Source organism: Tamandua tetradactyla, chromosome 7 (genome assembly GCF_023851605.1).
Source record: "Tamandua tetradactyla isolate mTamTet1 chromosome 7, mTamTet1.pri, whole genome shotgun sequence".
In the NCBI taxonomy this organism is placed as follows: domain Eukaryota; kingdom Metazoa; phylum Chordata; class Mammalia; order Pilosa; family Myrmecophagidae; genus Tamandua; species Tamandua tetradactyla.
Window position 1 is genome coordinate 36877588 of NC_135333.1, and position 27981 is coordinate 36905568.

The following is a 27981-nucleotide window of genomic DNA, read 5'->3' on the forward strand; positions in this document are numbered from 1 at the left end:
TAAGGGAAGAAGGCATACTTTATTGCAGTACAAATTGAGATGACAGCTGTCAGGGGCTGGGGGCGTTGGCAGCTTTCCTGGGGAGAAAACCAGAGATGAGGCATCCAGAGCTCTGGGCCCTGGCTGAGTAAGCCTGAGGAAGAAGGTGGCAGCTACAGGTACCCCGATGAGCTGCAGGAGGTGGGGAGCAGCTCGCATCAGAAAGGGTGAGACCCCATCCATAAGGAGGGGCTGAAGGTAGGGTTCGGAGCCCAGTTTTGCTACAAGGACCACTTTTTAGCTTCAAAATGAGACAAAGCGCCAGGATGCCCCAGCCTCTACCCTACCACGCACTGAACATTCTGGAGGTCTAGGCCAGCCCCACCCACCAGCTCTCCAACCTGGCCCATCAGCTAGGCCACAGGGCACTGCTGCCACACAGCACGTGGCCTTCAACTTCAAGTGACAGAAGAAAATTGAGGAAAGAACTAGAGTTCTTATATTTTCCTTCTGTACATTAAAGTAATACCAAGACTCCAACCCTTAGGCCCTGGTGGGGTGGAAGGGGGCATCTTTTAAGACCAAGCTCTCCTCGAGACCATCTTTGGTACAGCATGGTGGCGATTCTCAGCTGTCCCCTGCTTGGTGCCTGGAGCCCAAGCTTGCTCTGAGCCACCCATGCTGGAGCATCCCAGCCAATCCCAGATAAAGGTGAAACCACCGGAGTGCTGGGGGGCAGGGGAACCACTGGGACTCAGGACCCCACACAGACCGCCCCCACTGTTGGGGTCCGTGACCTAGAGGACAGGCTTACCCTCCTGGAACAGAAAGGAGGAGACAACAGAAGATGGTGGACTTCCTGTCCTGGGATTTACCAGGAGGCTTGCTGGTGAAGGATCCCGTTGAGCTGGGCATGGCAGTAAGGCTTGTCTGGGTGGGCTGTATACAGTCTCCCCAGGGTGTTCTGGGGACCCTGGACACAGGGCCCAACACCCCATTCCATGGGACCCACGTGCCCAAGAGCAGACACTTTTCTTGGGGCGTGCCTCTTCACAGCCACAGAAATTTTTTGCTAACCCCCCCTGGAAACACGGCCGCACAGTAACTGAACTGTGCCTGGAGTAAAGCACTTGGCTGAGCTGGAGCTACGGCACAGACAGAAGTCGGGGGAGACAGAGACAGGGCCTTGGGTGGTGCCTGGCCAGTCTGTCCCCTGCTCTAACCCACAGGAGCAAGCAGAGCCTACAGGGGGCTGGGGCCGGGCTCGGGAGGGCAGAGGCTTCTGGACAAGGGCTGTGACCAGGAGGCAGGAGGAGGGGCTGGGCAGAGGCACCTCGGAGAATGGAGCTGGAACCTGCCTGCAGCATGAGGACAGGGCTGGAAGCCCCTAGGCAAGGCAGGTGACGTGGCTGGGTTGGTCCAAAAACAGGGTGCTGAAGATGTCATTGAAGAAGGTCGGGTGGTACTTGCAGGCCCGCTCACAGTCGGGGTTGAAGTTCACCTCCAGGATCTGTGGCTGTATGACTCGCTTCCCTGGATGGAGGAAACGCATGGGGCATTATCACAGGCCAGGGTATCTCCTCCCTGGGGAGATGTGGGGGTATGGGGGTGGTGGGGTGGACCCGGGAAAGCTCTTGGCCAGGACCTGGGGGCGCAGCAGCCACCTGCCATGTGCTGAGTCCTGCTGTGGGCTAGCTTGGGTCTCTTGACTTTTTGGGTGGCCTGGCCCCAGGGACAGCACCGGAGCATCACACACTAACTTAGAAGTTTTGACTGGTAAAGAGAGGCAGAGGTGCACTGCCCAGCAGGGTGGGGTCCAACCCAGGCAAGGACTCAGTACTCTGCAACCAAGCATGACCCGGCCAGGCCTTGCACCCAGGATGCCCCCTTCATGCTCTTTCCTGGAAATCCGTCCCGGGCCACCCTCTTCCCTCCTGTACTGTGCCCTGAATGCTGCTTCCCCTAATGGTGGGCATTCCCAGAACCAGGCCGTGGCCTACTTGACCCAGAGGACTAAGTTAGAAGGACCTGGGTGGTGCCTACTGAGATCAGAGGGTGCAGGGAGCTGGAGCATCTGCTGTGGGTGAGTGGGGGTGGAGAAGTACAAGTACAGCCCTCTTACCATCTGGAAAGACGTCCCACTTCAGCATCAGGTCGATGGCATACACAGCTCGGGACGAGGGGTAGTCGCAGAGGCCGAGGGGCGCAGGCTTGGCACATGCCGCATGGAACAGCTCTGTGAAGGCCTGGAAGATTCCGGCCTAGGGACCAAGGCAGCTGAATGAGAGGCCTGCAGGGCTCTGCCTGCTGGGTCAACCCCTCCCATCAGCTTCTTGATATGGGCCCATGGCTCCTTCCTGAGCCCCAGCCCCTCCTACATCCTCCATGGCTCTAGACCAGGCTGCAGTCCCCTCTGCCCCATCCTTCCTCGCATCCACACACCCCCCAACACAGCCCACGGCAGACCTGGCGTGTGTCCTTCCCTCAGAGCCCCAGGCTCCCTACTATACCAAGGAGGCTCAGTGTGGGGCAGAGTGCTCAGGCCAGGTTATGATGGGGAGACCAGTCTGGGGGCCCAGCTGCAAGACCCCTAACCCCACTAAGATGGCCTGCAATTCCTGGGGCTACTGGTGCCCCTGCCCTTTCTTCGAAGTGTGCTCTGAATCACTCTCCAGGTGCCCCTCTGTGGAGTCCCCTCCAATACCCTCAGGGCCCTGAGCAGTCAGGAGAGAGTGATCTGAGGAAAACTATCCAGAAGAGGCAAAGACCCACCCCTTCCCAGCCAGCTACCCCTCCCCGCGTCCAATGCCAGCCCACAAGGGGGAAGCCTCTGGGGAATCACCTGCACATCCTTCCAGGGAAATTCCGGGTACTGTTTCTCAAACTCAGGGATGAACTCATCGTAATGCATCTGCAGCAGACACAGGCAAGAAGAAATAAAAGGTGTCCAAATCAGAAAAAGTGAACCTTTTCCTATCTGCAGATGATGTGATTCTATATACAGAAAACCCTCAAAAATCCACAACAGAGCTACTAGAACTAATAAACAAATCTGAAAAGTGGCAGGGTACAAGATCAACATGCAAAAATCAGCAGTATTTCTATATATGAGAAATGAATAATCTGAAGAAGAAATAAAAAAAGTTCCATTTAAATAGCAACTAAAAGAAAACCTAGGAATAAATCAATTTAAGGATGTAAAGGACTTGTACAACGAAAACTATAAAACATTGCTAAAAGAAGACCTAAATAAATGGAAAGCCATTCTGTATTCCTGGGTTAGAAGACTAAATATTGTTATTCTACCTTAAGAGTCAATGCAATCCCAACAGAAATAGCAACAGCCTTCTTTGCAGACATGGAGTAGCCAATCATCAAATTTATACAGAAGGGTAAATAAGTGGTCCAGTATAGCCAAAGCCATTTTTTTGTACCAAATAAACATTTTTTGCTTTAGTCTCACACATAAGTTGAAATTTTAAAATATTATCTACCATCTATTTTCAGCACCCTGCAGTAATGACATTCCTTTGTTCTTCCGCATGCAAAAACATTTTTAAAATTTGTACATTCAGTCACTATCATTATACACTCTAGGCATTCCTAGATTATACCATCTCAATCTTTATCATCTATCTTTCTTTCTGATTTCATTTATGCCTCCAGCTTTCCTCCCTCTATCATTTTCACATTCAGATTCATTCAGTGTTTTAACATAATTGTATTACAGTTAGGTAGTGTTGTGCTGTCCATTTCTGAGTTTTTATATTCAGTCCTGTTGCACAATCTGTATCCCTTCCGCTCCAATTACCCATATCTTACCCTATTTCTATCTCCTGATGGTCTCTGTTACCAACGAAATATTCCAGGTTTATTCACTAATGTCAGTTCATATCAGTGAGACCATACAGTATTTGTCCCTTTGTTTTTGGCTAATCTCACTCAGCATAATGTCCTTAAGGTCCATCCATGTTGTTACATACTTCGTAACTTTATTCTGTCTTACAGCTGCATAATATTCCATCGTATGTATATACCATAGCTTGTTTAGCCACTCTTCTGTTGATGGACATTTTGGCCGTTTCCATCTCTTTGCAATTGTAAATAATGCTGTTATAAACATTGGTGTGCAAATGTCCGTTTGTGTGCTTGCCCTCATGTTCTTTGAGTAGATACCTAGCAATGGTACTCCTGGGTCATATGGCAATTCTATATTTAGCTTTTTGAGGAACCGCTAAACTGCCTTCCACAGAGGTTGTACCATTTGACATTCTCACCAACAGTGGATAAGTGTGCCTCTTTCTCCACATCCTCTCCAGCCCTTGTCATTTTCTGTTTTATTGATAATGGCCATTCTGGTGGGTGTGAGATGGTATCTCATTGTGGTTTTGATTTGCATTTCTCTAATTAGCCAAAGCCATTTTGAAAAAGAACTTAAGTTGGAGGACTCACACTTCCTCAATCTTAAAAACATATTACAAAGCCGCAATAGTCAAAACAGCATGGTACTTGCATAAAGGCACACATACAGACAAATGGAATCAAATTGAGGGTTCAGAAATAACTGTCACATTTATAGCCAACCGATCTTTTTTTTTGCAGGCTCTGGGGATTGAACCCAGGTCTCCATTATGGCAGGCGTGAACTCTGTCACTGAGCCACCGTTGCCCACACTCAAGCGATTTTTAACAAGGTGGCAAAGACCTCTCATTGGGGAAAGAATAGTTTCTTCAACAAATGGTGCAGGGAAAACCAGATGTCCCTGTGTAAGAGAATCAAGCTGGACCCCTACCTCCACCACATAAAAAAAATCAACTCATAATGGGTCAAAGACCTAACCATAAGGACCAGCACTATAAAACTCCTAGAAGAAACGTGGGAAGCATCTGCAGGACCTTGTGTTAGGTAATGGTTTCTCAGACATATACACAAAACACAGTGAACAAAAGGAAAATCAGATAAATAGAACCTCATCAAAATTCAAAACTTTAAGAAAGTAAAAAGACAACCTTGGGGGTGTACGGGTAGTTCAGTGGTTAGATGCCTTTCATGTAGGAGACCTGGGTTCGATTCCCAGACCATGCACCCCTACCCCCCAAAAAGGACAACCTTACACAGTGGGAGAAAATTTTTGGAAATCACATAACTGATAAGGGTTTGATAGCCAGAATATATTAAAAAAATCCTATAACTTAACAACAACAAAAAAACCCCTCAATTAAATAAATGGGCAAAAGACCTGAACAGACATTTCTCCAAAGAAGATATACAAATGGTCAAAAAGCTCAAGAGAAGATGCTTAACATCCTTAGCCATTGGGGAAATGCAAATCAGAACTACAGTATGTCCAGATGGGTCCCTGGACCAGATAAGTCCTGAACCTAGAGGGCCCAACCTCTCCAGAACATCAGCTAGTTCCATCTCTCTACCCACTATTACTGACAGTCTCTCCCAACACGAAGAAGTTAGAATGGCCATAGCCCTAAATAACCCTAAAGAGTGAGACAGAAAGATCAAAGGTGATGATAGAGCTATACACAGAAGATAGGGTTTAACAATCGAGTATGACTGTTAAATCATTAAACTGATATTTCTTTTAGTCTCTAGTATTTTAGAGTAGCTAGAAGTAAAACCCTAAAATTGTGGGAGTATAACCCATACGAACTCTAAATTTGTTCTCCAACTGTTTCATACTGTGCTTTGAAATTTATTGCTTTTTTGTATATATGCTATTTTTCAAAAAAAAGAAAAAAAAAGTTGATTGTGATGATAAAAGAATATTTACGCCTTCTAGTCTCATATTCTGGAGCAGCTAGCAGGAAAAATCTGAAAGGATGGTATGGTAGCCCATGACAAACTCTGGGATCTGTTCTGTAACTACTTGTTGAAGAATGCTTTGAAAACTATTGCTTTTTTTTTCTTTCTTTGCTTTGTATATATATTATACCATAAAAAAGTTAAGAAAAAGAAACAAAAACACCATAATATAATTTTATTTCACACCCACTAGACTGGCTACTATTAGAAAGCAAGTGTTGGAGAGGATGTGGAGAAATAGGAACACTCATTCATTGTTGATGGGAATGGCGTGGCTGCTGTGGAAGACAGTGTGGCATTTCCCAAAGGAAAGCAGGGGATTACCATATGACCCAGCAATCCCACTTCCTGGTATACAACCAAAATAATTGAGAGTGGGGACTCGAATAGATATCTACATACCAATATTCATAGTAACGTTATTCACAATAGCAAAAAGATAGAAGCAAGTCAAGTGTCCATTAACACATGAACAGATACACAAAATGTGGTCTATACATACAACGGAATATTATTCAACCATAAGAAGGAATCAAGTTTTGATACATATGACAACATAGAAGATATCACATGGAGTGAAATAGACAGAAAAGAACAAATACAAATATGATGTTACTTCCATGAAATAATTAGAATAAGCAAACTCAGTAGACTCAGAAACTGGAACACAGGTTACCAGGAGTCAGGGTGGGGTAGGGAACAGGGAGTTAATGCTTAGATTTTAGAGCTTCTACTTGGGTTGTTGGAAAAGTTTTGGTAATGGATGGTGGTGATGGCAGCACAACATTGTGAACATAATTAACAGCCCTGAACAACAAATTAGAATGTGATTAAAAGGGGAAGTTTTAGGTTACATATGTATTTTACTAGAATAATAATAATAATAATAATAATAATAATAATAAAAAGCCCTGAGGATAACACAAACAGCGAACCCTAAGTTAAACCATGGACTATACAGTTAATGGTATAATAATAAAAATGTCCATTCTTCCATCAACTGCTAACAAGTGCACCCCACTAATGCAAGGAGTTAATAGGGCAGTGTACGGGAATGCTGCATTTTATGCATGACTTTTCTGTAAACCCACAACTTCTCTAAATGAAAAAAAAGGAGCAGGGTCTAAGAGCAGGCGCTTGTCAGCCCGTTGGGGAGGGAGCCTTACAATAACACGCGTGCTGGGGCCCAGTACATCACAGGCGTTCTAAAAGGTTCTTTGGAAAGACAGAATTTAAATAACCTAGCTGCCCAGACTTCACGAAGACTAAACCCAACACTGTCGGGGGTCAGGGTCTGGGTGGGGGGCGCAGGCCTGCTCTGAGCTCCAGGCAGCCCCTACCTGCTTCAGGACCACATTCGGGTCATAGTTCATGACGGTGAAGTGCTTCTCGTAGTCGTCCAGGTCGTTGAGTGCAAAGGGCCTGGAGGACAAGCAGAGTCACCTGTGGGCTCCTGAGCAGCTGCTCACCCCTCCTCCCCTGTGGGAAGGGGCCAGATCGAGTCTCCCAGGTACAGGGTCTGGTGGGGGTGGGGGGAGGCCAGCAGAGCTGCCCCCTGCCCTGGCCTTGGTTCCCAGTTCTGTACGCATGGGGAGGCCCTGCTCGGAGTGCGGTCAGGTGAGTGACCCACTAAAAGCGAAACCATAAAGCAATCATTTTTTTTTTTTTCCCACACGGGCAGGCACTGGGAATTAAAGCTGGGCCTCCGGCATGGCAGGCAAGAATACTGCCACTGAACCAGTGTCGACCGCCTGCCCACAATTGTGGTTTTGACACCAGAACATCTATTTTACAAACCACTATGGTGGTAGATACAAAAACTTGCTCTGAAGCAGGAAGGGCAAGGACTACCATCCATTTAACAGATGGGAAGGTGGGTGTCACGGGGCAGGTCACGGGAAAGGAACGGAGAAAGAGCTTCAATCCAGGCTTTCTGCCTCCAAGTAAAAGAGAGGCCTTGTCACCCAGTACCCATCCAACTGCCCAGCGCCTGCCCCACCCTGGCCAGTCTGCCCTGCCGCCCAGTGCCTCCCCGCCCCAGCCAGTCTGCCCCACAGTTACCGGTTGGAGAACCGCAGCCAGAACACGTTGTACACGAACAACCTCAGGGGCTTCACCGACCGCAGCAGCACCACATAACGGATGTCAAACTTGACCAGGCCCACATCTTCTCGCAGGAAAAGGACTGGGCTCTCGATGTACTTTGACACCACCTGGGGGAGACATGTGGCCTCACTGGTGGCTCCCAACTCACTGGGGTTGGACAGGGACACTGCAGAGGGTGCCCCACCCCACAGGCTTGTGGGAATCCCACAACATCATCACATCACGGAGAACCAGGGGCGTTGCCCGCTGCTCCCACCCCAGCACACAGCTACCCGGGCACGTGGCTCCGGACTGCACGGCTCTCTGAGCAGGGCTGCCTCTTCCTTGCATCTGCAGAGGCACCTTTGAAGCAGGCGTGGGAATGGCCCAGCCGCAGCTGCACTTCACTTTTTCTCACCCACTCTTCTGCCCAACTGCTGGGATTCCCTACAACCACCATTCTTTCGGCCTATTTCCTGCCAGCACCATAGTAATCACGGCCCTGGGCAATTTGTGTCCTGTGTTCCCCCTCCACGCTGCCTCTGAAGTAACAGCCCTTGGCAGCCTGTTCCTCACAGGAGCCACTGGGCAGTAAACATGACGGGGCCTGGAAGGCTGAGCTGGAGGCGTGTCCTCTTGCCTGGCCTCTCACACAGCCTCCTCACGGCCTCAGCACAGAGGAAGGAGTTTGGTGCGGGCTCCAGAGACTCAGCTTCAACCCCTGTTCCGCATGCTGGGGAGCTAGGTGATCCCGAGCTTCTGCTGACCCCCTGGAACTTCACCTCTTCCTGTCACCTGGACCCACTCACCCAGGCCCTGACATTTCCTGCACTGCCCATGGTGCTGGGCCATGACTCATCTAGCCACATGCCACAGGCCACCTCTGCCCCTACCCCCACCCAATGTGGAGTCATGAGCCTACCTTGGGGGCGCTCTCGCGGTGCCGGATGATGCTGCAGAGGTGCTTGGTGACATGGGTATCCAGGCTTCGAGCCAGGTTCCAGGGCTTACAGATCCAGTGGTTATCCTCACCCCTGGGAGAGAGGGGGGTGGCTAAGCATGTCCAGGTTGGTGTTTTGGCAGTGTCTCCCAGGACTGCGCAGCAAGGGCACTTGACCTATCCCAGGTACCCAGGAGGAGGACCTAGCTGGACCAAGGCCGGGGAGGAAGCATACTGCACAAGAGGCCATGCAATTGTGGAAACCCGTCCCTCCAATCCATGTCCCCTCTGTGGCCAGTGCTCAGTGTGGAGCAGGCTTGGTGGGGAGGCCAGATGCAGTGGGGGTATGATGGGGCATCCTGGCCTGGGCACCTCCGCCCGCCGGCTTCATGCCTCTTACCGCTGCTCTCGCTGCTGGAAGTAGCTGATGAACTGGGGCAGCTCAGTACGCAGGTTGAAGGTACGGGGCAGCCAGGGTGGGCCTTCGGGACCCCCCACCCGGCGGGCAACGGAGGCCAGGCAGTCCTTCACTGTCAGCAGGCTCTCGCAGGGGAACTGGTTCAGCAGCACGTTTGGCCTCTCCTGGCTGAGCCTCCTGCAGGGCCAGGGCAGGGCACAGTAGGCTCAGAGGGAAGTGAGGGGCTCCAGGATGGGGGTGGTGGGAGACACCTGGGACCCTGGGCATGGAGGCCTTGAAGGGCTGGGAGGCGGCCCTCACCTGTAGTCCTTGAAGTGTGAGAAGTTGTAGAGGATGTCAGCCTCGGACTCGCTCGGGGTGAAGGTGAACCGCGGGTGAGTCAGATTGCTCAGCACCTGCTGGACGTCAGTGTAGACCCTGCGGGGGCACACCGAGCTGAGCTGGGCCATCTGGTCCCCTGCTCCACCCATCTGGGCCCCTGCCCCTGAAGCAGGAGCTCCAGAATGGCCCCGGGGCTCAGCGACTCTCAACCCACTACAGAGCTGAGGACACTGAGTGAGGCCGGCACAAACCCTGACTCCAGAGTCCTTGAGTCAGAAAGAACTGGGTCTACACCCCCCCACCCCAGTTTGTTCGCTGAGGGAGGGGGCAGCTGACCCCTTCGCACCTCAGATTTTACCCCTCCAAGTCGGGGACCACAGGATCTATCCCACACCTGTTGTGAGGACTAAATGGGATAATTTGGGGGTTTAACATATAAATGCTGGTTCTTTCCTCCAATGAGGCAAAAAAAAAAAGAGAGCAGGGCAGGCACTGCCAACCTCCCAAGAAAAGAATGCACCCTTAGCAACAGAGAATTGGTGCCTGTGAGTTCTCCAGAAGCAGTAGGGCCTGCATCAATGTCTGATGGTGAGACTGGGGCCCTGCAGGTAAGCACAGGGCCCAGACAAGGGCTCTCACCCAAGCCTGGCACTTGCTGATGTCCACTCCAGGAACAAAGGACCTGGAAGAAGGTGGCAGAGGGCAGAGTGGAGCATGTTGCCTGTTACGAGGTGCACTGAGGTTTGGGCAGCCAAGAGGTAGGTGCTCTCGGGGTCTGCAGGGGAGGGGATGGAGGCATTGTGCCCAGGGGGGAACATGGGCGAGAGAAGGCATGACTGAAGGCCAGAGAGTGTAGCTCAAGGAGGACACTGGGGCAAGAGACCGAGGGTGTCTGCTCCTCTGGGCGTGCCCTGTCTGTCCTTCCTGGTGGGCACCACGGCCCATCGACAGCAGAGCCAGTCTCTGTTCCTGGCTGAATGGAAACGTCCCCTGAGCCCCTGGCTGTACAGCAGACAGGTGCTGCTCTCTACACCTTCATGTCCTCATCCGTAAAGGGGCGAAACACCCAGGCAGGGCCACTGTTTCTCTTTCTGCATGGGGTCCAGCCTCGATTTGTCAGCTTGAGCTAACAGAACCCTCCAGACCACACCCACAAAAGCCAGGAAGGGTCTTCCTTGCAGTCCTGGAGCCTCTCTGAGGCACCTGACACCCTCTCAGCCAACACAGGCTCTTCTGGCCTTCAGGGCTTGGTGTCCTGTCCTGGCTGGCGTTTTGTCTCCAGGACCCAGTAAGTGCCCCTCCACCCAGGTGAGCAGACTGGGGTCCATAAGAAGCAGCCAGGGTTAGGACCCCCTGCCTGGAGGTCGGGGCGGGTGGGACCTGTTCAGGCCAACCCGGTTGCCCAGAGCGCCTCTCCCCACCCCTGCAGCATTGCCACTACCTGTTCCTATTTCTCAAAGGAACATTAAAAGGTCACTATATACAGGAACCCTGCTTACCTCCCACCCCCCACCACTTTTTGTAGCATTTTTGCTTGGATCCTAGGATCTCCACCCTGGGTATTTCTGCCACCGTCATGCCAGACTACAAGCCCCCTGGACACAGTCGACAAATACAGAGAGCCCGTTCTGTGCCAGGCCCTGTTCAAGGAGCTGTGGGAACTGTGGTGAGCATGCGAGGAAAGTGACCACAAAGATCACAGCACAAGAAGGTCACGTACTTGAAGACACGGTCATGGGAACACACTGCTGGACTGATGGGAAGTGGCAGCTTCTCCTTGTTTTCCTCCAGGATGGCCTAGAAGGAGACAGGCCAGAGAAAAAAGGGAATGAATGAACATATGCCTCCCCATCCTGGGGCAGCAGGCTTGTAGGACTTTGTGGGGCACACACCTGCCCAGCATCCCTGGATACACCCCAGACCTCAGGTAGAACCTTTGGCAAATTAATTAGCTTCTCTGTGCCTCGGTTTTCTCATCAGTAAAATGAAGACAAAGATAAGGCTATACCATAAGGTTCTTGTGAGAATTACACCACAGCAGGCCTATAAAGCATTAAGCACGGGCTCCTCACCCACTTGTTGGGCCCAGTCACTGGGAACAGAGGTAGGAAAGGAGAGGACAGAGCAGGGGAGTGAGGTCAGAGAGGTCATGCTCCTGCCCCCTGCCAGGCCCTGCCTGCTTTGGGCAGCGGCTGCATTCCACCAGGGTCCAGCTTGTTTCTCCTCCTGTCCCAGGCCTCACTCTGCCCTTTCACCTCCCTAACCCTGCCCGCAGCTGCCCCATGTACTGGGTCCCTACATTAACTGTCACCCAGGCGAGCATGTCTGAGGGGCCGGCAGGGTCCTGGAGTCATCAGTATCCATAACTACAAGGACTACTTGTGAGTGCTGGTGTGTGCTGGAAAAGGCACTCTCCATGCCTCAGGGAGGCAGGTCATGAGAGAACGTGGCAGGGATTCATGGCAAGTCCATTTCCACGGCCCGTATCCTCCTCCTAGGCCAGGCAAGGAGAGCCCTCGCATGGGGAAGAGCCACGCTGGCTGCCAGCAACTCCAACTTCCCCACCGTAAGGCCTCTGAAGTCAGAGGCAGCTCATTTCATCCTCTCAGTTGAGACCCTCATCTCTCAAATGCACCCCCAACTCTTCTCTATCTCCTACGGTTAACAGCTCTAGGCTGGTATCAGGTGGGTAGATGGAGAAGGCAAAGGAACCCTGGGAAGGGAGGTGAAGGCTGTGTCACCTGGTAGTACTCGTCAGGCAGCTCGGGGGTGGAGGAGCTGAGGTCCAGCATGTCAGCGGGCACCCAGGGCAGCAGCATGCACTTCCGGATCAGCGGATTGGCCTCTCCGTAGGCAAAGTCCCGGGTCACCTCATCTGCAGTGCGACACACCCATCAGAGGGTGGCAGGTGGGATGTGGGCCCCAGGCCCTCCGCCAGGGCGGTGCGAGGCTGACTTACCACCAGTGTCCAGGTCCCTCAGGGGCCATAGCAGCGTGTAGGCCACCTGCTGGGGCATGTAGAAAAAGGGTGCGGTGGCAAAGCTGGGCATGTCTGAGTGCTGGATCCGTGAGCCAAACTCGTCCATGATGTACCACACCGGAACCTTCTCCTCAGCCGTCTACAGGAAGGGCACACACAGCAGTTCTTGTCTATGTGTCTGCCCATCCGTCCAGGCACCCTCCCACCCACGTATCCAAATACCAACTGCCCACCCAACCACGTCCAACCTTGTGAGCTTAGAGTTCTATTGCATGTACCCCAGGACCGTTAACCCAGTGCTTGGACATTGGCCTTGCACACAAGTAACCAGGGCAAATGAAGGTGACAGGAGGTACCAGGGGGTGTAGGCACAGGGCAATAAGGCTCTTGACCCCACAACCAAATGCATGTGTGTTATTTTGTGTATGGGGGAAGACTGCCTGGAGGTAGCTGAATCTAAATTGTGATCAGGAGAAACGAGTATTTGCTTTTTCCCAAACTGAAAGTCCTGACTGGGCTGGAGCAGGAAGAGGCGGCCAGGAGGGTTGGCTGCTGGAGGCTGCGTCACCAGGGCCTAAATTCAGGGCTGTGGGAGGTGGTGTCCTATGAGCAAGGTGGATGGGCCCCTAGCTCCAGGCTGCTGAGCACTGCCAGCTCCGGGCACAGGGCTCATGTGCCTGTGATGAGCCTCACGGAGAAAGGAGGGTCTTTGGGCCACGAGAGAAGATGGGTTCACTCTACTAGGCCGCCCCCTAATTGCCTGCCAGCATGGGGCAGTGAAGCCCGCATCTGTTGCCCTGCCCCTGCCCCATGGGCCCAGTCGCCCTCTCACCCCGTGGGCCAGTTGGTAGGTCTGGTTGAACTTCCACATATCCTCCAGCACCAGGTCCACAGCCTCCATGCTGGGCAGCTCGCCGTGGAATGCAATGCCCATCAGGTTGGCCATACGGTGCAGCAGCCCGGGTGTCTCCTGCAGCTGCTGGCGGGCATGCTCCATGCGATACGTCCAGGCGTGGTCGATGAGGAAGATGCTGTGGGCACAGGGCGCAGGCCGTATGAGTGGGCTGCAGGCACTGTGAGCCGGGTCACCAGGAAGAGTTAGGCAGAGGGGCATCAGGGAAGGGGAAGGCCCAGGGTGGAGAACTGGACATGGCGTCAGGCTGTCTAAGACTCAATCTCCCCAGCACAAGAGAAAAGCCATTTTGGAGTCTGGCAGATCTGGGCTGAGCTTCCAGTTCTGGGACCACTCACTGCATGGTCTTGGGCACGTTCCACTGTGAGCCTCCAAAAGAAGGGGTAATGTGCACCCACCTCACCCCACTGGGTTGGTCTGGGCATTAAATAAAACCAAATGTGCAGTGTGCTAGCTGCACATTAAGAACTTGGAATAAATAACAGCAATCATTGTGATGATTCTGTGACCCCAACTGGATTCTGACCTGCTGGATGGTGGAGATGTGCCTCCATCTTGCTACTTGCAGCCCAGTACCTGGCAGGGGCTCGGCCAAAGTGAACATTTCATGTGCTGGGAGGCCAGTGGCGGGCAGGCGCTCAGAGGAGTCACTGCATGCAGCCTGCTCATACCCTGGACTTGCAGAACCGTCCAGGGAAGGACCCAGACCTTTCTAGGAAGGAGGTTTCAAGTCCTCACATGCCTACAGCCATAGTCTACACTATTCAGTTCCCTGGGAGGAAACACTTCCAACAGCACAGTCCTTGGGACACCCAGAGAGGCTATGGTGGATGAGATGAGAATTCCCTGTCGCAGGCTGGGCCATGCCTCACCCTGGTTCCCCTAGGACAGAGATCTGCTTAGAAACCCTTCCAAGGCCTCACTAGCATAGGAGCCTCCAAAGGCACAAGGCTAGTGGCCCAATAAGCTACCCAACCCTTCCCTGGGCCCAAGACTCTGTCACCACCCCCTTTTTTGGGGTACATGGTCCAGGAATCGAAGCCAGGTCTCCCACATGGAAGGCGATCATTCTGCCACTGAAACATCCAAGTACCCACGTTACCCTTGTAAAATGAAAGGAATAGCAATGTTCCAAGTTCTCAGACTGGGTGGTGAGTGCAGAAGTACTTCTTTCATCATAACCCACGTTTGCGTTGTTTTACTGGTGTGTAATCTAAAATAAACACTGATTTATTTACTCTTGCTTTTGTGCTCAAGAGTTTCTGACAGTGAGGCTGGCAAGATGTGGCGCAGGGCATCGCACCTTCAGAGGTGCCCCTGGGCAGGTGTGGTGGAGGGAGGCCAGAGGGGCTGGACAAGGGCCAGGCTGCCAAAGAGGACACAAGGTGGAAAGGCCTGGAGATTGAAAGCCCAGGAGAGGGAGGGCTGAGGGTAAAGGGGAGTGGACCAGCTGGGGGTGGTCTTCCAGGGGCTGGACTCTTCTAGGAGACAAGGGAGTTTTCTGGGAGCTTTTTAGGCAAAGAGCATATGGACAGAGCTGGTGTTAAGTTCTCCTTCAATTCTCACAGCAGTCCCAGGTGATTTCTAAACCTTCCCTCCAGGTTTAGAGATCAGGAAATAGAGGCTCAGAGGGCTGGAATTCACACCTTGGGCTTTTAAGCCAGGGCCCCAATCCCCAACCACTCCCCATAAACCTTATGGGGCCTGCGCGCGCGTGTGTGTGTGTGTGTGTGTGTGTGTGTGAGCTGCTCAGGTGCTGGGTGTGTGTGAGCTGCTCAGGTGCCTGCTGTGCTGACTCACTTGTGCATGGGCCTGGAGCCAGCCCCAGATAGAAAGCAACAGAGCAGCCACACATGTAGGTTTGCTACACTGAGTTTAATGAGCCCCATTTCTGATGAAAAAGCACGTGGGTGGGGGTTCCTGTCCATCTGTCATCACTATGTGTGGCCACTCCTGCCCCTCGAGGCTGAAGGAGGTGGGCCAAATTCCAGATGGGGCAGGCAGGTAGATGCCTTCTAAGAGGCTACCTGTGGAGCCAGGAGTCCTGTGACCTCAGGGGCTATGGGGTTTCTTCCTGGAGGTTTTGATAAACTCTTCGGCAGAGGGCAGCTGAAAGCCCCTTCATAATCCTGGGAGAAGCCTGGGTCCAGTATGAGCTTGGTCCCAGGTTCCCTGCGGCCTTGGGCGAGGCCCAGGCCTGCTCTGGGCTCAGTTCCCTTACCTGGAGACCTTGTCAGACCATGTTCCTCACACTTCCCAGGCAAAAATGCCAGGAGAACCTTAAATGTGGCTCCTCGGGCCCCATCCCCAGAGGTTTAGATTTAGTAGGACTAAGAAGAGGGCTGGGGGGAAGAAAAGCCCCTCCTCAGGTGTTAGACTGACCTGGGTCCAATACCACTAGCTAACTGCACCATTAACGAGCTGTATGAGCTCAGCAAACCCTTCCTGCTTCCTCATCAGCAAAATCAGAATAGGTGATGCCTTCACTGTGGGATCCGAGACCCTCTCTTGGGCCAGGTTGGGCAGATGCTCCCCTGAAGCCCAGGTGGGGACTTGGCTGGCTGTATGCACTCGTCTCAGGTTGTCCCGAGGACTTGGTACAGGTGGTGCAGGAACGCCTGCCATCACTGCACTCTCCCCATCGACTGTGGTCTTGGTGCATTCACTAAAGGAAAATGGTCCCCGAGAGTAGCCATGCAGATGGCAGCTATCTGCCTCCAGCTCCTACCTGTTGGGGTCAGCCGCCCGAAGCCCATTCTCGTTGGTTACGATGACCTTGAAGCAGAGCTCGCCCCCTGGGTTGGGCTGCTTCCTGTGTACTTCCCGTGCCTCCTCATCCTCACTCTCAACCTCTTCTACTTCCTCCACTTGCATTATCCCAAACATCTCCCCAGCATCGAAAACCTGGGGGCCAAGACACAGGTTAGCAGGGGGTGCTGGGACACCTAATCCTTGTCCCACTGACCAGGACACCCACTGCGGGAAAGGCTACCCTGGGGGCCACAACCAGGTCTCCAGGACAAACTCTACTCCTACAGAGGAGCAGATCTATGGCCCAACCTACCCTCAACACTCTGCGAATGGGAAAACCAAGAGAACTGGTCAGAACTTGGGGTTAATGGACCCTATTGATACCCAAGCTCCTGTATTCCCCTCACCCCAGGGGACAGCACCCCTGGAAACAAAGCAGCACATCCCGGGGGATGGCAATTGATCTAGTCTAGCCCCCTTGTTTTATAGGCAAATGGGGTTCAAAAGGCAGAGGGTGGCACTGGTCACATACGAAGTGAATAAAGAGTCAGGATGTAGGTGGCCAGAAGTTTCACCCCAATTTTCCTCTCATTAGAAAAACCAGAACCAGGGGAACATAGGTCCTAGAGCCTCATTTGGCTGCTCTGCCAGCAGTCCAGAGAGCAGCAGTGGCCCAAGGGGCTTTGGTCAGTCCTGGCTACTACCTCTCCTCTCCCCCAAGGTCCTAGCTGGGGTGAGACAGGATGGGAGGGGGGCAGGTCTCCCTCGCGAAGGGTATCCATGAGCTGTGTACAGCCAGGGACGTGGCAGGTCTGCAGCCGTGCCCCCTCACTGTGTGCCCACCATAGGCCCACCCAGGGTAGACTCCACGGGCTCACCTTGAACAAGGTACAGAACCTCACTGTGCCTCAGTTCCCTAACCTGGCCAGTAGAGATGATACCCCTACATCAGGGGGCTGCGGGAGGACTACTGAGTTCACACACCACGGGGCTCGGAACCAGGGACCCAGGCTACCATCGTTAGGCTTACCTGAGACTCAGTTTCTTCACCTGTGAAAGGGAGTCCATCTTGGGGGGGGGGATGTGCACACTCAACAATGGCCTCTATCTCACTACTCTATTAAGTAGCTTCCTCTGTTTCATAGCGATTCATCCCAACAGTGGAAACGAGCTGCTTATTTGCTCAGAAGCAGCTCTCTTGCATGGGCAGGACTGGGCATTTTGGGGCATGAGGGTGAATTCCTCAGCACTCACCCTCACTCCCACCTGAGTAACTGAGGTAAGTTGAGGCAAGGCCATCTGACAGGATCAGTAAACAGTTCTGGGGCCTGGGAAGACTTTGTAGAGGTGAGCCCCTAAGGAAGGGGAAGGCTTACGGAGGGGGGTAGACAGGAGCACAGGTGGGCAGGGGGAACGGCAAGAGCAGAAGCCTGGAGGGGGAAGGCCCTGGAGAGGTAGGGCTAGGGATAGTCTCCCAGGGGCCAGGTACTTCCTGGGAGAAGCCCTCATAGCAGCCCCGGGTGTCCATGTCCTTCCCTCTCAGTTTAGAGATTAAGAAAGGCTTGGAGGGCTTGCCCCCAGAGCTTGCCCCCGCAAACCTGACCCAAGGACGGTGACAGGCCAAAGGACAGAGGGCCTACTTCAAGTTGAATTGGCCTTCCCTTGCTGTGAACTGGGGGTGACTCATGTGATAATGGAGTAGTTTTGTAATTGGGAGGTACATGAAGGGACAAAGAGTTGAAACATCCCTACTCCTTCCAAGGTCAATGATTTAACTCATGTCAATCATGGGCTCCAAGGCCACCTGCGGAGGAGGTCAAAGAGGCCCTCCTCTTTTGTCGGCAGGTGCCTTGTGGGCAGGTGTGTACTGCCCCCATGCTGGGTCTGTGGTGGCAGGAGGTTTCACTCAGGAATAATGTCTGGCAAAGCAGTGACTCAGAGCTTTCCGTAATAGCTAGGGAGGGTCAAGGAAAAACACTTTCTGTCCCTCAGGAGAGCAACATGGCCAGGGCAGTGTTCAGAAGGGCAACTGAGGCAGAGGGGATGCCCCAGTGACTACCTGCTATGTGCTGGGTGCTGGCAGAAGTTCATTTTTCATGCTGCCCCACCCAATTCACAGCAAGATGGCCTCACCAGTCCCTGTCACAGGTAGAGACTGCCTGAGCACTTACTGCTGCTGGAGGCTAGCTGGGCTGGAGCTAGGGTGGTGGCATAACGGGCTGCTTTTGCCCAGTACACAAGGACTTTCAATCTTTTCTAACACATGACTGGGGTCCCCTTCAGCCCCAGCACAGGTCTGGGCCCAGAGGGAGTCCTCAGGAAATGTCTGCAGGATTGAGGACAAGTCATGTGGGTAAAGGAAGTTCACTGTGTTACAAAATGTAGGTTTTACATTGCAGTACCACTGAAACCGCATAGTACTGAAGCATCTACATGTGTTTGAGCTGGCAGGTGCCTAGCACAACCTTGGATTTTGTAGAAACAGAAATGGTGCCTCCGGGTGGGTGGGGTCTTCTGCTGCCATGGCCAGGGCGCAGAGTTCCCATCCCGGCATACACTTCTTGGCTCTGGGGTTCCACTCAACACCTGCACCTTCAGAACTCAGCTGGTTTGTCTTGACCCCAGGAGGAAGCCCCCTTTAGGAGTCTGATTCCAGTTAAGGAAAAGACCCCACGGTTGGCCTGTGAGGCTCTGAGGAGGCACTCTGGCTTCTACACTTGGGTAAATCCTGCAAACCAGGGTACAGGTCTCGGTCAGGACCAGTAGGAGCCCCTTGGAGACTCAGGTTAGAGCAGGTGAGGGAGGAAAACGGAGCCTTCCCCAAAAAAAGAGATAATCTAGAAGCATCTAAATTTCATTTTTCCTTAAATTCCTCCATCTCCCGCCGCCTCAGTTTTCTGTCATCTGCAAAACGTGGCGTCCCGAGACTCACATAAACCGAAGAACCAGGTAAGTGCTGGGTGGATGTTAGCTACAGGCACTCCCTGGCTCCCTTTCTCCCTGAAGGAGGCAGGGGCTGGAAAAGAGCTCCAGGCTCCGAGTACCGGGAGAGTAATTTCCTCTTCCCGACTCCTACTCCTCACAGGGTCGGGCGGCAACACGGACCAAAACTCGATTTAGCTCCATTTCCCACTGGAGCCCCGTCTAGCTGGTGCCCTGGCAGGATGCGGGCCCCACAACAGGTTGTCCCTCTTAGACCCCAAACTCTAGATGGCTCCTAAACTGCCAGAGGCAAAGTCTACGTCACTCAACGTGGCCCTACATCATTAAGCCTCTGCTGGCTTCTCCTGCCTCAATCATTCTGAAACCCGGACGCTGACAAGAGACACCCCCATTGCGTCCCATGTCCCCACCTCGGCACAGACTTCTTCCGAACTGAGATGCCCTCTTCACGCCCCAAGTTCGCCCATTCTCCCTCCCACATCTCAGTTGCACAGGCGCCCCAAGCGGCCTCCGGGCCTCCGCCGTGCGGCCGGCCTCCATGCCTCGCCACTGCCCACGCCGCCGCCAGCCTTGGCCTCGGTCAAGGGCCCTGCGCAGAGCACGATCTTCCCCGTAGCAAGTCCCGGAGAGGTTCACCCCGGCGCGCCTAGGGCCCGAGGCTGGGATGGTGCGCGCCTTCAAGGACCTACACCCCGGCCTGTCTCGGGGGAGCCTGGGGTCTCCCGGCCCGGGGTCTAGCCCTCCCCACGTCGCCCCGGCCCGCACCTCGTGCTCCAGCTTGTGCAGGAGGCGGTCCCAGTACCGCTCCGGGACCCCCGAGGAGCGTAGCGCCGGGCCGTGCAGCCTCGCGAACTCCGCCAGGGTACGCGTGCCTTCCGCCCGCCGCTCCGGGTTGGCTCCCCGCGCCTGGCCCGGCTCCGGGCCCCATTCGGAGCTGTGCGCCGTCGACTCCGGCATTAGGTTAGGCTGCCGCATCCGACTCGGGCCGCTGCGCTCGGGCCCCGGGTCGGCTTCCATGACGCCTCCGCCAGCGCCAGCGCCTGTTCCAGCGCCGCCGCAGCCCGCGGGCCCGGCCCTCCCGACGCGGCCCGCCCGCCAGCCCGCCCGCCCCGCCCTCCGCCCGGACTCGCCGCGGCCCCCGCCCACTTCCCGCCCGCCCGGCGCCGGCTCGCCGCGGGCCCAGGAGCTCGAAGATCAGGTGCGAAGCTCTGAGCTGCAGACCCGGGCCGCGGGACCCCCCAGCCGGCGTCTGAGGGGAGCGAGTGCGCGCGCTTGAGCGAGCGGGCCTGCTGGGAGAAGGGACGCCAGTGGGCGCGCGTGCTCGCGTGCGCGGGCCTGTTGTGGGAGCGGTGCGCGTGCGCGAGCGAGTGGCTGGCGGAGTCCCGGAGGCGAGGCCCGGGCCCGGCGCCGGTGGGTGCGCGTGCGCGGTCTGGGAGGGCGGGCGGCTGCCCCAGGGGATGCCGGGAGGGCGGGGCTACAGCATCCTACGGTGTCAGAACCGGAAGGGATTCTGGAGACTGTCCAGAAGGGGAAACCGAGACCCAGAGCCATCGTATGGCGAGCTGCTACCCTGCGCAGACCTCAGTTGGAGGGCTTGCAGACTCCCGAGGGAGCTGCAAAACAGTGGCCTTCTCAATTCCTTATATGTTGATTCGGAATGTAAATTAAAAATGAGCATTACCTCAACATATTTTTTTGTTGTTGCAAGTCGAGATATGTCAAAGTGCAATTACAGAGTTTCCTCTTTTGAATTGTCATCATTAGTTTGTTGAGTTCTGTGGCTTCCGTAGGAATGCGTTTCAATGTCTTCTGTTTGCAGTAATTGTAATTTGCTATGTATTTAAAAAAAAAGCCGGGGGTGAAGATTTTATTTATTTATTTTTGGTGCTTCAGTCGCTGAGTATCTGACTAGAGATTTTTAACTGAATTTGAATAAAATGTACCAAAGTTTAGAGGACTTGTTTATTAAAAGTTCAGTGTCGTTGTAGGATACTTAAATTGATTTACAAAGGAGATCTGCAAAGGCTCAAAAACTTCCGAACTCCAGCTGGTGAGGGGTGCAGAGAAAAGCATGTTACATTTTTGCTAAAGTACTTTTTTTATATCCAACATCAGTTTCGTCACAATTCAATAGTTCAATTAGGTTATATGAAAAAGTATTTGTAAATTTTTAACGACTTCGATTTCTAATTCAATTGGGAGAATTTTATAGCTTGTTTGGATGAAATGATTAACTTTATGTGCACCACAACCAATTCCAAGCACATTTTCTGCTCCATAGGGGTCTTAATTTAGTAAGAATGATGTTTGTGCCTTCTTGCCCCTGCTCCACCAAACTTACTAAGCGTATTCTCATTGCAGATGCGAATGTTGTAAAAATTATCATGGTGATGAATACATAACTACGTGATAATATTGTGAGCCATTGAGTGTATACTATGGATGGGCTGTATGTGTATGAAGATTTATCAACGAAAATATTAACATTAAAAAGAAAAGTATCATTGCAAAAGTGCCTTCACTGTTATACTTTGCAACTGTATATACGGTAGCATTCAGAATATGTCAGTTTTTCACTTTGTATGGAATGAAATTCCAAAAACTTTGTTTTGACTCTGTGCATTGGATGAAAAAAATGTAACCACCTCATGACCCTGATACCAATTGGCGTCTACGATGGAATAAATCTTCAGCTAGTAGGGCCAACACAGTAATAGCAATGGCTTTGCTTTTCTGAGGAGGACAGGAAAACTTGGAATAAAAAAAGAAAAGTGAAAATAATGTAGAAAATTATTTGATCTAAATGAAGAGTCATGATTCAGAGTGATATGCAATCTAAATGAGGAGTCATGATTCACAGAGTGATATGCAAACCTCCTTTCTGCAGCTGCCCATGTTAACTCATTTTAGTGGCACAGTCTTCTTAAAATAAGTGCCAGCTTTGAGGTACATCTGATATCTCTGAAGCGGAACTGACATTTGTTCTGTGGTTAGTGATCTCTCTGTGGCCCCTATGGTGGAAAGTAGAAGTCAACAAATATTTTGAGGAAGTTTCACTTTCATAATCGATTTTGAGAAATGGAAATTCATAGCTTAATTTTTAAAATTAAATATAGACTTTTAAAAGGTTCTTTGCTCCTGAAAGGGATTATTGCAAAGCAAAAACAAAACAACTACCAACCAATGTATCAATAAAAGCCTGTGGGTTTATACCATACAAAAGGGGACAAAACCACTGTAGCAAGGGCATTCAGGTTCACCTTGGAGAACTGCGGTGGATATAGATATGACCTGGCCTCAGATTTACACCCTCTCTTTTCAAGGGCCAGTGAGAGCTCACTGGACACTTCTGGAACCGCAATGCTTTGTGAACTATTGATTGTACATCATGTATGGACTGTATATGTATGAAGATTTATCTATCTATCCATCTATCTATCTATCTATCTATCTATCTATCTATCTATCTATCTATCTATCTATATTTAAAAAGAGCATTCAGACTCCTCTGTATGCTCTCTAGTGGGGTCACTCAGCTGCTGTTACCTACACATTTGATGTGCACCTAACATAATTTCCCTGCCATGTCCTGCATCTTGCAGGCCTCCACCCAGGCCCCACACAGATGGTAGGCAGGGGCAGCAGGACCTCATTGATTACTCAGTTCACAACGCTGTTATTTTGTAATGAGGTAAGAATTATCATCTGCTTCACAAAACCATTTATTGCTATTGATAATTGTTTTATATATTATTTATCATGTCATAATATTGTTTTATTATGAGGAAACATATTGTACTAATGGAAAAGCTGTCTGTCATCTTTGACATTTCCCTTAGTCTCTGAATCAGTTTGGAGTTTATCCATGTCAAAGAATGGACAGTTAATCCAACTCAAACTGGCTTAAGGAAAAAGAGTATTTATTGGCTCACATAAAAAAAAAAAGGGTTCAGGTGGACTTCAGTTACAGCTTGATCTAGAGGTTCAAACACCACCACCAGAATCCAGTTTTTCTGTCTTGTCTCTCAGCTCTGCTTCTCTGTGCATTGGCTTCATTTCTTTTTTTTTTAGACTGTTTTTAAAAAAATTTATTTATTAATTAAAAAAATAAACAAAATAAAACAACATACATAATCAGTAATTCACAATATCATCACTTAGTTGCATATTCATCATTTCTTAGAACATTTGCATTAATTCAGAAAAAGAAATAAAACGAACACAGGAAAAAAAAAAAGATTTTATCTACCATACCCCTTACCCCTTGCATTCATTGATCACTAGCATTTCAAACTAAATTTATTTTAGCATTTGTTCCCCCTATTATTTATTTTTATTCCATATATTCTACTCTTTTGTTGACAAGGTAGATAAAAGGAGCTTCAGACACAAGGTTTTCACAATCACACAGTCACATTGTGACAGCTGTATCATTATTCAGTCATCATCAAGAAACATGGCTACTGGAACACAGCTCTACATTTTCAGGCAGTTCCCTCCAGCCTCTCCATTACATCTTTTTTTTTTTTTAATTTTTTTTTATTAATCAAAAAAAAGAAAAGAAATTAACACAACATTTAGAAAACATTCCATTCTACACATGTACTCAGTAATTCTTAGTATCAACACATAGATGTATGATCATCATTTCTTAGTACAATTGCATCGATTTAGGAAAAGAACTAGCAAAACAGCAGAAAAAGATATAGAATGTTAATATAGAGAAGAGAATTAAAATAATAATACTAATAAAAAATATATATATAAAAAGGAAAAAGAAAAAAAAACAAAAGATACAAACAAACAAACAAACAAAAAACTATATTTCAGGTGCAGCTTCATTCAGTGTTCCAACATACTTACATTACACTTAGGTATTATTGTGCTGTCCATTTTTGAGTTTTTGTATCTAGTCCTGTTGCACAGTCTGTATCCCTTCAGCTCCAATTACCCATTATCTTACCCTGTTTCTAACTCCTGCTGGTCTCTGTTACCAATGATATATTCCAAGCTGATTCTCGAATGTCGGTTCACATCAGTGGGACCATACAGTATTTGTCCTTTAGTTTTGGGCTAGACTCACTCAGCATAATGTTCTCTAGGTCCATCCATGTTATTACATGCTTCATAAGTTTAGTCTGTCTTAAAGCTGCATAATATTCCATTGTAGGTATACGCCACAGTTTGTTTAGCCACTCGTCTGTTGATGGACATTTTGGCTGTTTCCATCTCTTTGCAATTGTAGATAATGCTGCTGTAAACACTGGTGTGCAAATGTCTGTCTGTGTCTTTGCCCTTAAGTCCTTTGAGTAGATACCTAGCAGTGGTATTGCTGGGTCGTAAGCCATTCTGCCAGTCTATGTCTTTTGATTGGGAAATTCAGTCCATTAACTTTTTTTTTTTTAATTTTTTTATTAATCAAAAAAAAGAAAAGAAATTAACACAACATTTAGAAATCATTCCATTCTACAAATGCACTCAGTAATTCTTAGTATCATCACATAGATGTATGATCATCATTTCTTAGTACATTTGCATCGATTTAGGAAAAGAACTAGCAAAACAGCAGAAAAAGAAATAGAATGTTAATATAGAGAAGAGAATTAAAATAATAATACTAATAATATATATATATATATATAAAGGAAAAAAAAAAAACAAAAACAAAAGATACAAACACACAAACACAAACAAAAAACCATATTTCAGGTGCAGCTTCATTCAGTGTTCCAACCTAGTTACATTACACTTAGGTATTATTGTGCTGTCCATTTTTGAGTTTTTGTATCTAGTCCTGTTGCACAGTCTGTATCCCTTCAGCTCCAATTACCCATTATCTTACCCTGTTTCTAACTCCTGCTGGTCTCTGTTACCAATGATATATTCCAAGCTGATTCTCGAATGTCGGTTCACATCAGTGGGACCTTACAGTATTTGTCCTTTAGTTTTGGGCTAGACTCACTCAGCATAATGTTCTCTAGGTCCATCCATGTTATTACATGCTTCATAAGTTTAGTCTGTCTTAAAGCTGCATAATATTCCATCGTAGGTATACGCCACAGTTTGTTTAGCCACTCGTCTGTTGATGAACATTTTGGCTGTTTCCATCTCTTTGCAATTGTAGATAATGCTGCTATAAACACTGGTGTGCAAATGTCCGTCTGTGTCTTTGCCCTTAAGTCCCTTGAGTAGATACCTAGCAGTGGTATTGCTGGGTCATAATCCATTCTGCCATTCTATGTCTTTTGATTGGGAAATTCAGTCCATTAACTTTTAGTATTATTACTGTTTGGATAATATTTTCCTCTACCATTTTGGCTTTTGTATTATATATATCATATCTGATTTTCCTTCTTTCTACACTTTACTCCATACCTCTCTCTTCTGTCTTTTTGTATCTGACTCTAGTGCTCCCTTTAGTATTTCTTGCAGAGCTGGTCTCTTGGTCACAAATTCTCTCAGTGACTTTTTGTCTATAAATGTTTTAATTTCTCCTTCATTTTTGAAGGACAATTTTGCTGGATATAGGAGTCTTGGTCGGCAGTTTTTCTCTTTTAGTAATTTAAATATATCATCCCACTGTCTTCTAGCTTCCATGGTTTCTGCTGAGAAATCTACACATAGTCTTATTGGGTTTCCCTTGTATGTGACAGATTGTTTTTCTCTTGCTGCTTTCAAGATCCTCTCTTTCTCTTTGACCTCTGACATTCTAACTAGTAAGTATCTTGGAGAATGCCTATTTGGGTCTATTCTCTTTGGGGTGCGCTGCACTTCTTGGATCTGCAAATTTAGGTCTTTCATAAGAGTTGGGAAATTTTCAGTGATAATTTCTTCCATTAGTTTTTCTCCTCCTTTTCCCTTCTCTTCTCCTTCTGGGACACCCACAACACGTATATTTGTGCACTTCATATTGTCATTCAGTTCCCTGATCCCCTGCTCAAGTTTTTCCATTCTTTTCCCTATAGTTTCTGTTTCTTTTTGGAATTCAGATGTTCCATCCTCCAGTTCACTAATTGTAGCTTCTGTCTCTTTAGATCTACCATTGTAGGTATCCATTGTTTTTTCCATTTTTTCTTCTTTGTCCTTCACTCCCATAAGTTCTGTGATTTGTTTTTTCAGATTTTCTATTTCTTCTTTTTGTTCAGCCCATGTCCTCTTCATGTCCTCCCTCAATTTATTGATTTGGTTTTTGAAGAGTTTTTCCATTTCTGTTCGTATATTCAGCATTAGTTGTCTCAGCTCCTGTATCTCATTTGAACTATTGGTTTGTTCCTTTGACTGGGCCATATCTTCAATTTTCCGAGCGTCATCCATTATTTTCTGCTGGTGTCTGGGCATTTGATCAGGTTTCCCCGGGTGTGGGACCCGGCTGGTTGAAAGGTTTTTCTGTGAATCTCTGGGCTCTGTTTTTCTTTTCCTGCCCGGTCCCACCAGTAAAAGATGCTGTGGCTCCTTTAACTTGCCAATCTGAATCTCGCAGTCGGCCCGGGAAACCGCGCCTGGAGGGGGTGGTCACCGGCCGCCGTGGCTTGGGGGAGTGCCGGTCCAAATTGCCCAGCTGGCCCGAGACGCCAAGCGTGGCGGGAGGGCCCCGCTATCCAACGTTCCCAGTCAGACCGGGGAGCCACGTGCATGGAGGGGACCCCAGTCGCCAGCCGCCCCAGCCGGGAAAACGCGTGCCCCTCGGGTATCTCACCGCAGCGGATTCTCCCTGCCCGTTCGGCCGTTCCAGAATGGGGTACGCTGTCTTTTTGGTCTCTGTCGTGGCTCTGGGAGCTGTTTCGTATTGTTTCTGTTTCTTTAGTTGCTGTTCTGGAGGAGGAACTAAGACTCGCGCGTCTTACTAAGCCGCCATCTTCTCCAGAAGTCCTCAGCTTCTCTCCATTACATCTTGAATAACAAGATGATATCTACTTGATGCATAAGAATAACCTCCAGGATAACCTCTCCACTCTGTTTGGAATCTCTCAGCCATTGACACTATGTCTCATTTCCCTCTTCCCCCTTTTGGTCGAGAAGGTTTTCTCAATCCCTTGATGCTAAGTCTCAGCTTATTCTAGGGTTTTTCTCAATCCCTTGATGCTGAGTCTCCATTAATTCCAAGATCTCTGTCCCACGTTGCCAGGAAGGTCCACACCCCTGGGAGTCATGTCCCACGTACAGAGGGGTAGGGTGGTGAGACTGCTCGTTGTGTTGGCTGGAGAGAGGGGCCACATCTGAGCAACAAAAGAGGCTGTCTTGGGGGTGACTCTTGGGCCTAAATTTTAAGTAGACTTGACCTATCCTTTGCGGGGTTAAGTTTCATATGAACAAACCCCAAGACTGGGGGCTCAGCCTGTAGCTTTGATTGTCCACACTGCTTGTGAGAATATCAAGAATTCAACTTGGGGAAGCTGAATTTCTCCCCGTTCACACCACTCCCCGAAGGGGGCTTTGCAGATACTTTTCCACTCACTGATCAAATCACTCTGGGATTCATTGGGGCATCACTCTGGACAAACCAGCAAAATCTCGTGTTCTACCTGAGATTCCAAGTACTTAGGGCGTTCAATCAAACTATCTACATAAGTTATATTAGGAAATGCACTAGTAAAAATAGAAATTTTGTAACTAATAAACATTTTTTGGTTTAGTCTCACACAGAAGGTGACATTTTAAAATATTATTACCATCTATTTTCAGTACCCTGCAATAATAACATTCCTTTGTTCTTCCTCATGCAAAACCTTTTTAAAAATAGTACCTTGTACATTTCATTATTATTATACACTCTAGGCATTCCTAGATTATACCATCTCAATCTTTAACATCTATCTTTCTTTCTGATTTCATTT

The 27981-nt window shown here is 49.8% G+C and overlaps 1 protein-coding gene across 1 annotated transcript; it reads right to left on the reverse strand.

Moving 5' to 3' along the window:
* TTLL12 (tubulin tyrosine ligase like 12) lies at nt 1-20237 on the reverse strand. The gene is made up of 14 exons (XM_077169100.1): nt 19913-20237; nt 16182-16357; nt 13373-13571; nt 12520-12679; nt 12302-12435; nt 11281-11357; nt 9540-9656; nt 9222-9416; nt 8804-8915; nt 7858-8009; nt 7137-7218; nt 2822-2890; nt 2102-2240; nt 1-1512 (listed from the first exon to the last, which is right to left on the reverse strand). The coding sequence occupies exons 1-14, from the start codon at nt 20162-20164 to the stop codon at nt 1367-1369; spliced, it is 2010 nt and encodes a 669-aa protein (XP_077025215.1). The 5' UTR covers nt 20165-20237; the 3' UTR covers nt 1-1366.
* Nucleotides 20238-27981: the final 7744 nt, after the last annotated feature.

Coding starts and splice junctions, on each gene's coding strand:
- TTLL12 (XM_077169100.1), bottom strand. CDS start 20,164: ATGGAAGCCGACCCGGGGCCCGAGCGCAGCGGCCCGAGTCGGATGCGG. Junction 12,680..13,372: donor CCTACCAACTGGCCCACGGG/GTGAGAGGGCGA, acceptor CCCTTCCTGTAG/ACGGCTGAGGAGAAGGTTCC. Junction 1,513..2,101: donor GTGGGACGTCTTTCCAGATG/GTAAGAGGGCTG, acceptor TCCTCCATCCAG/GGAAGCGAGTCATACAGCCA.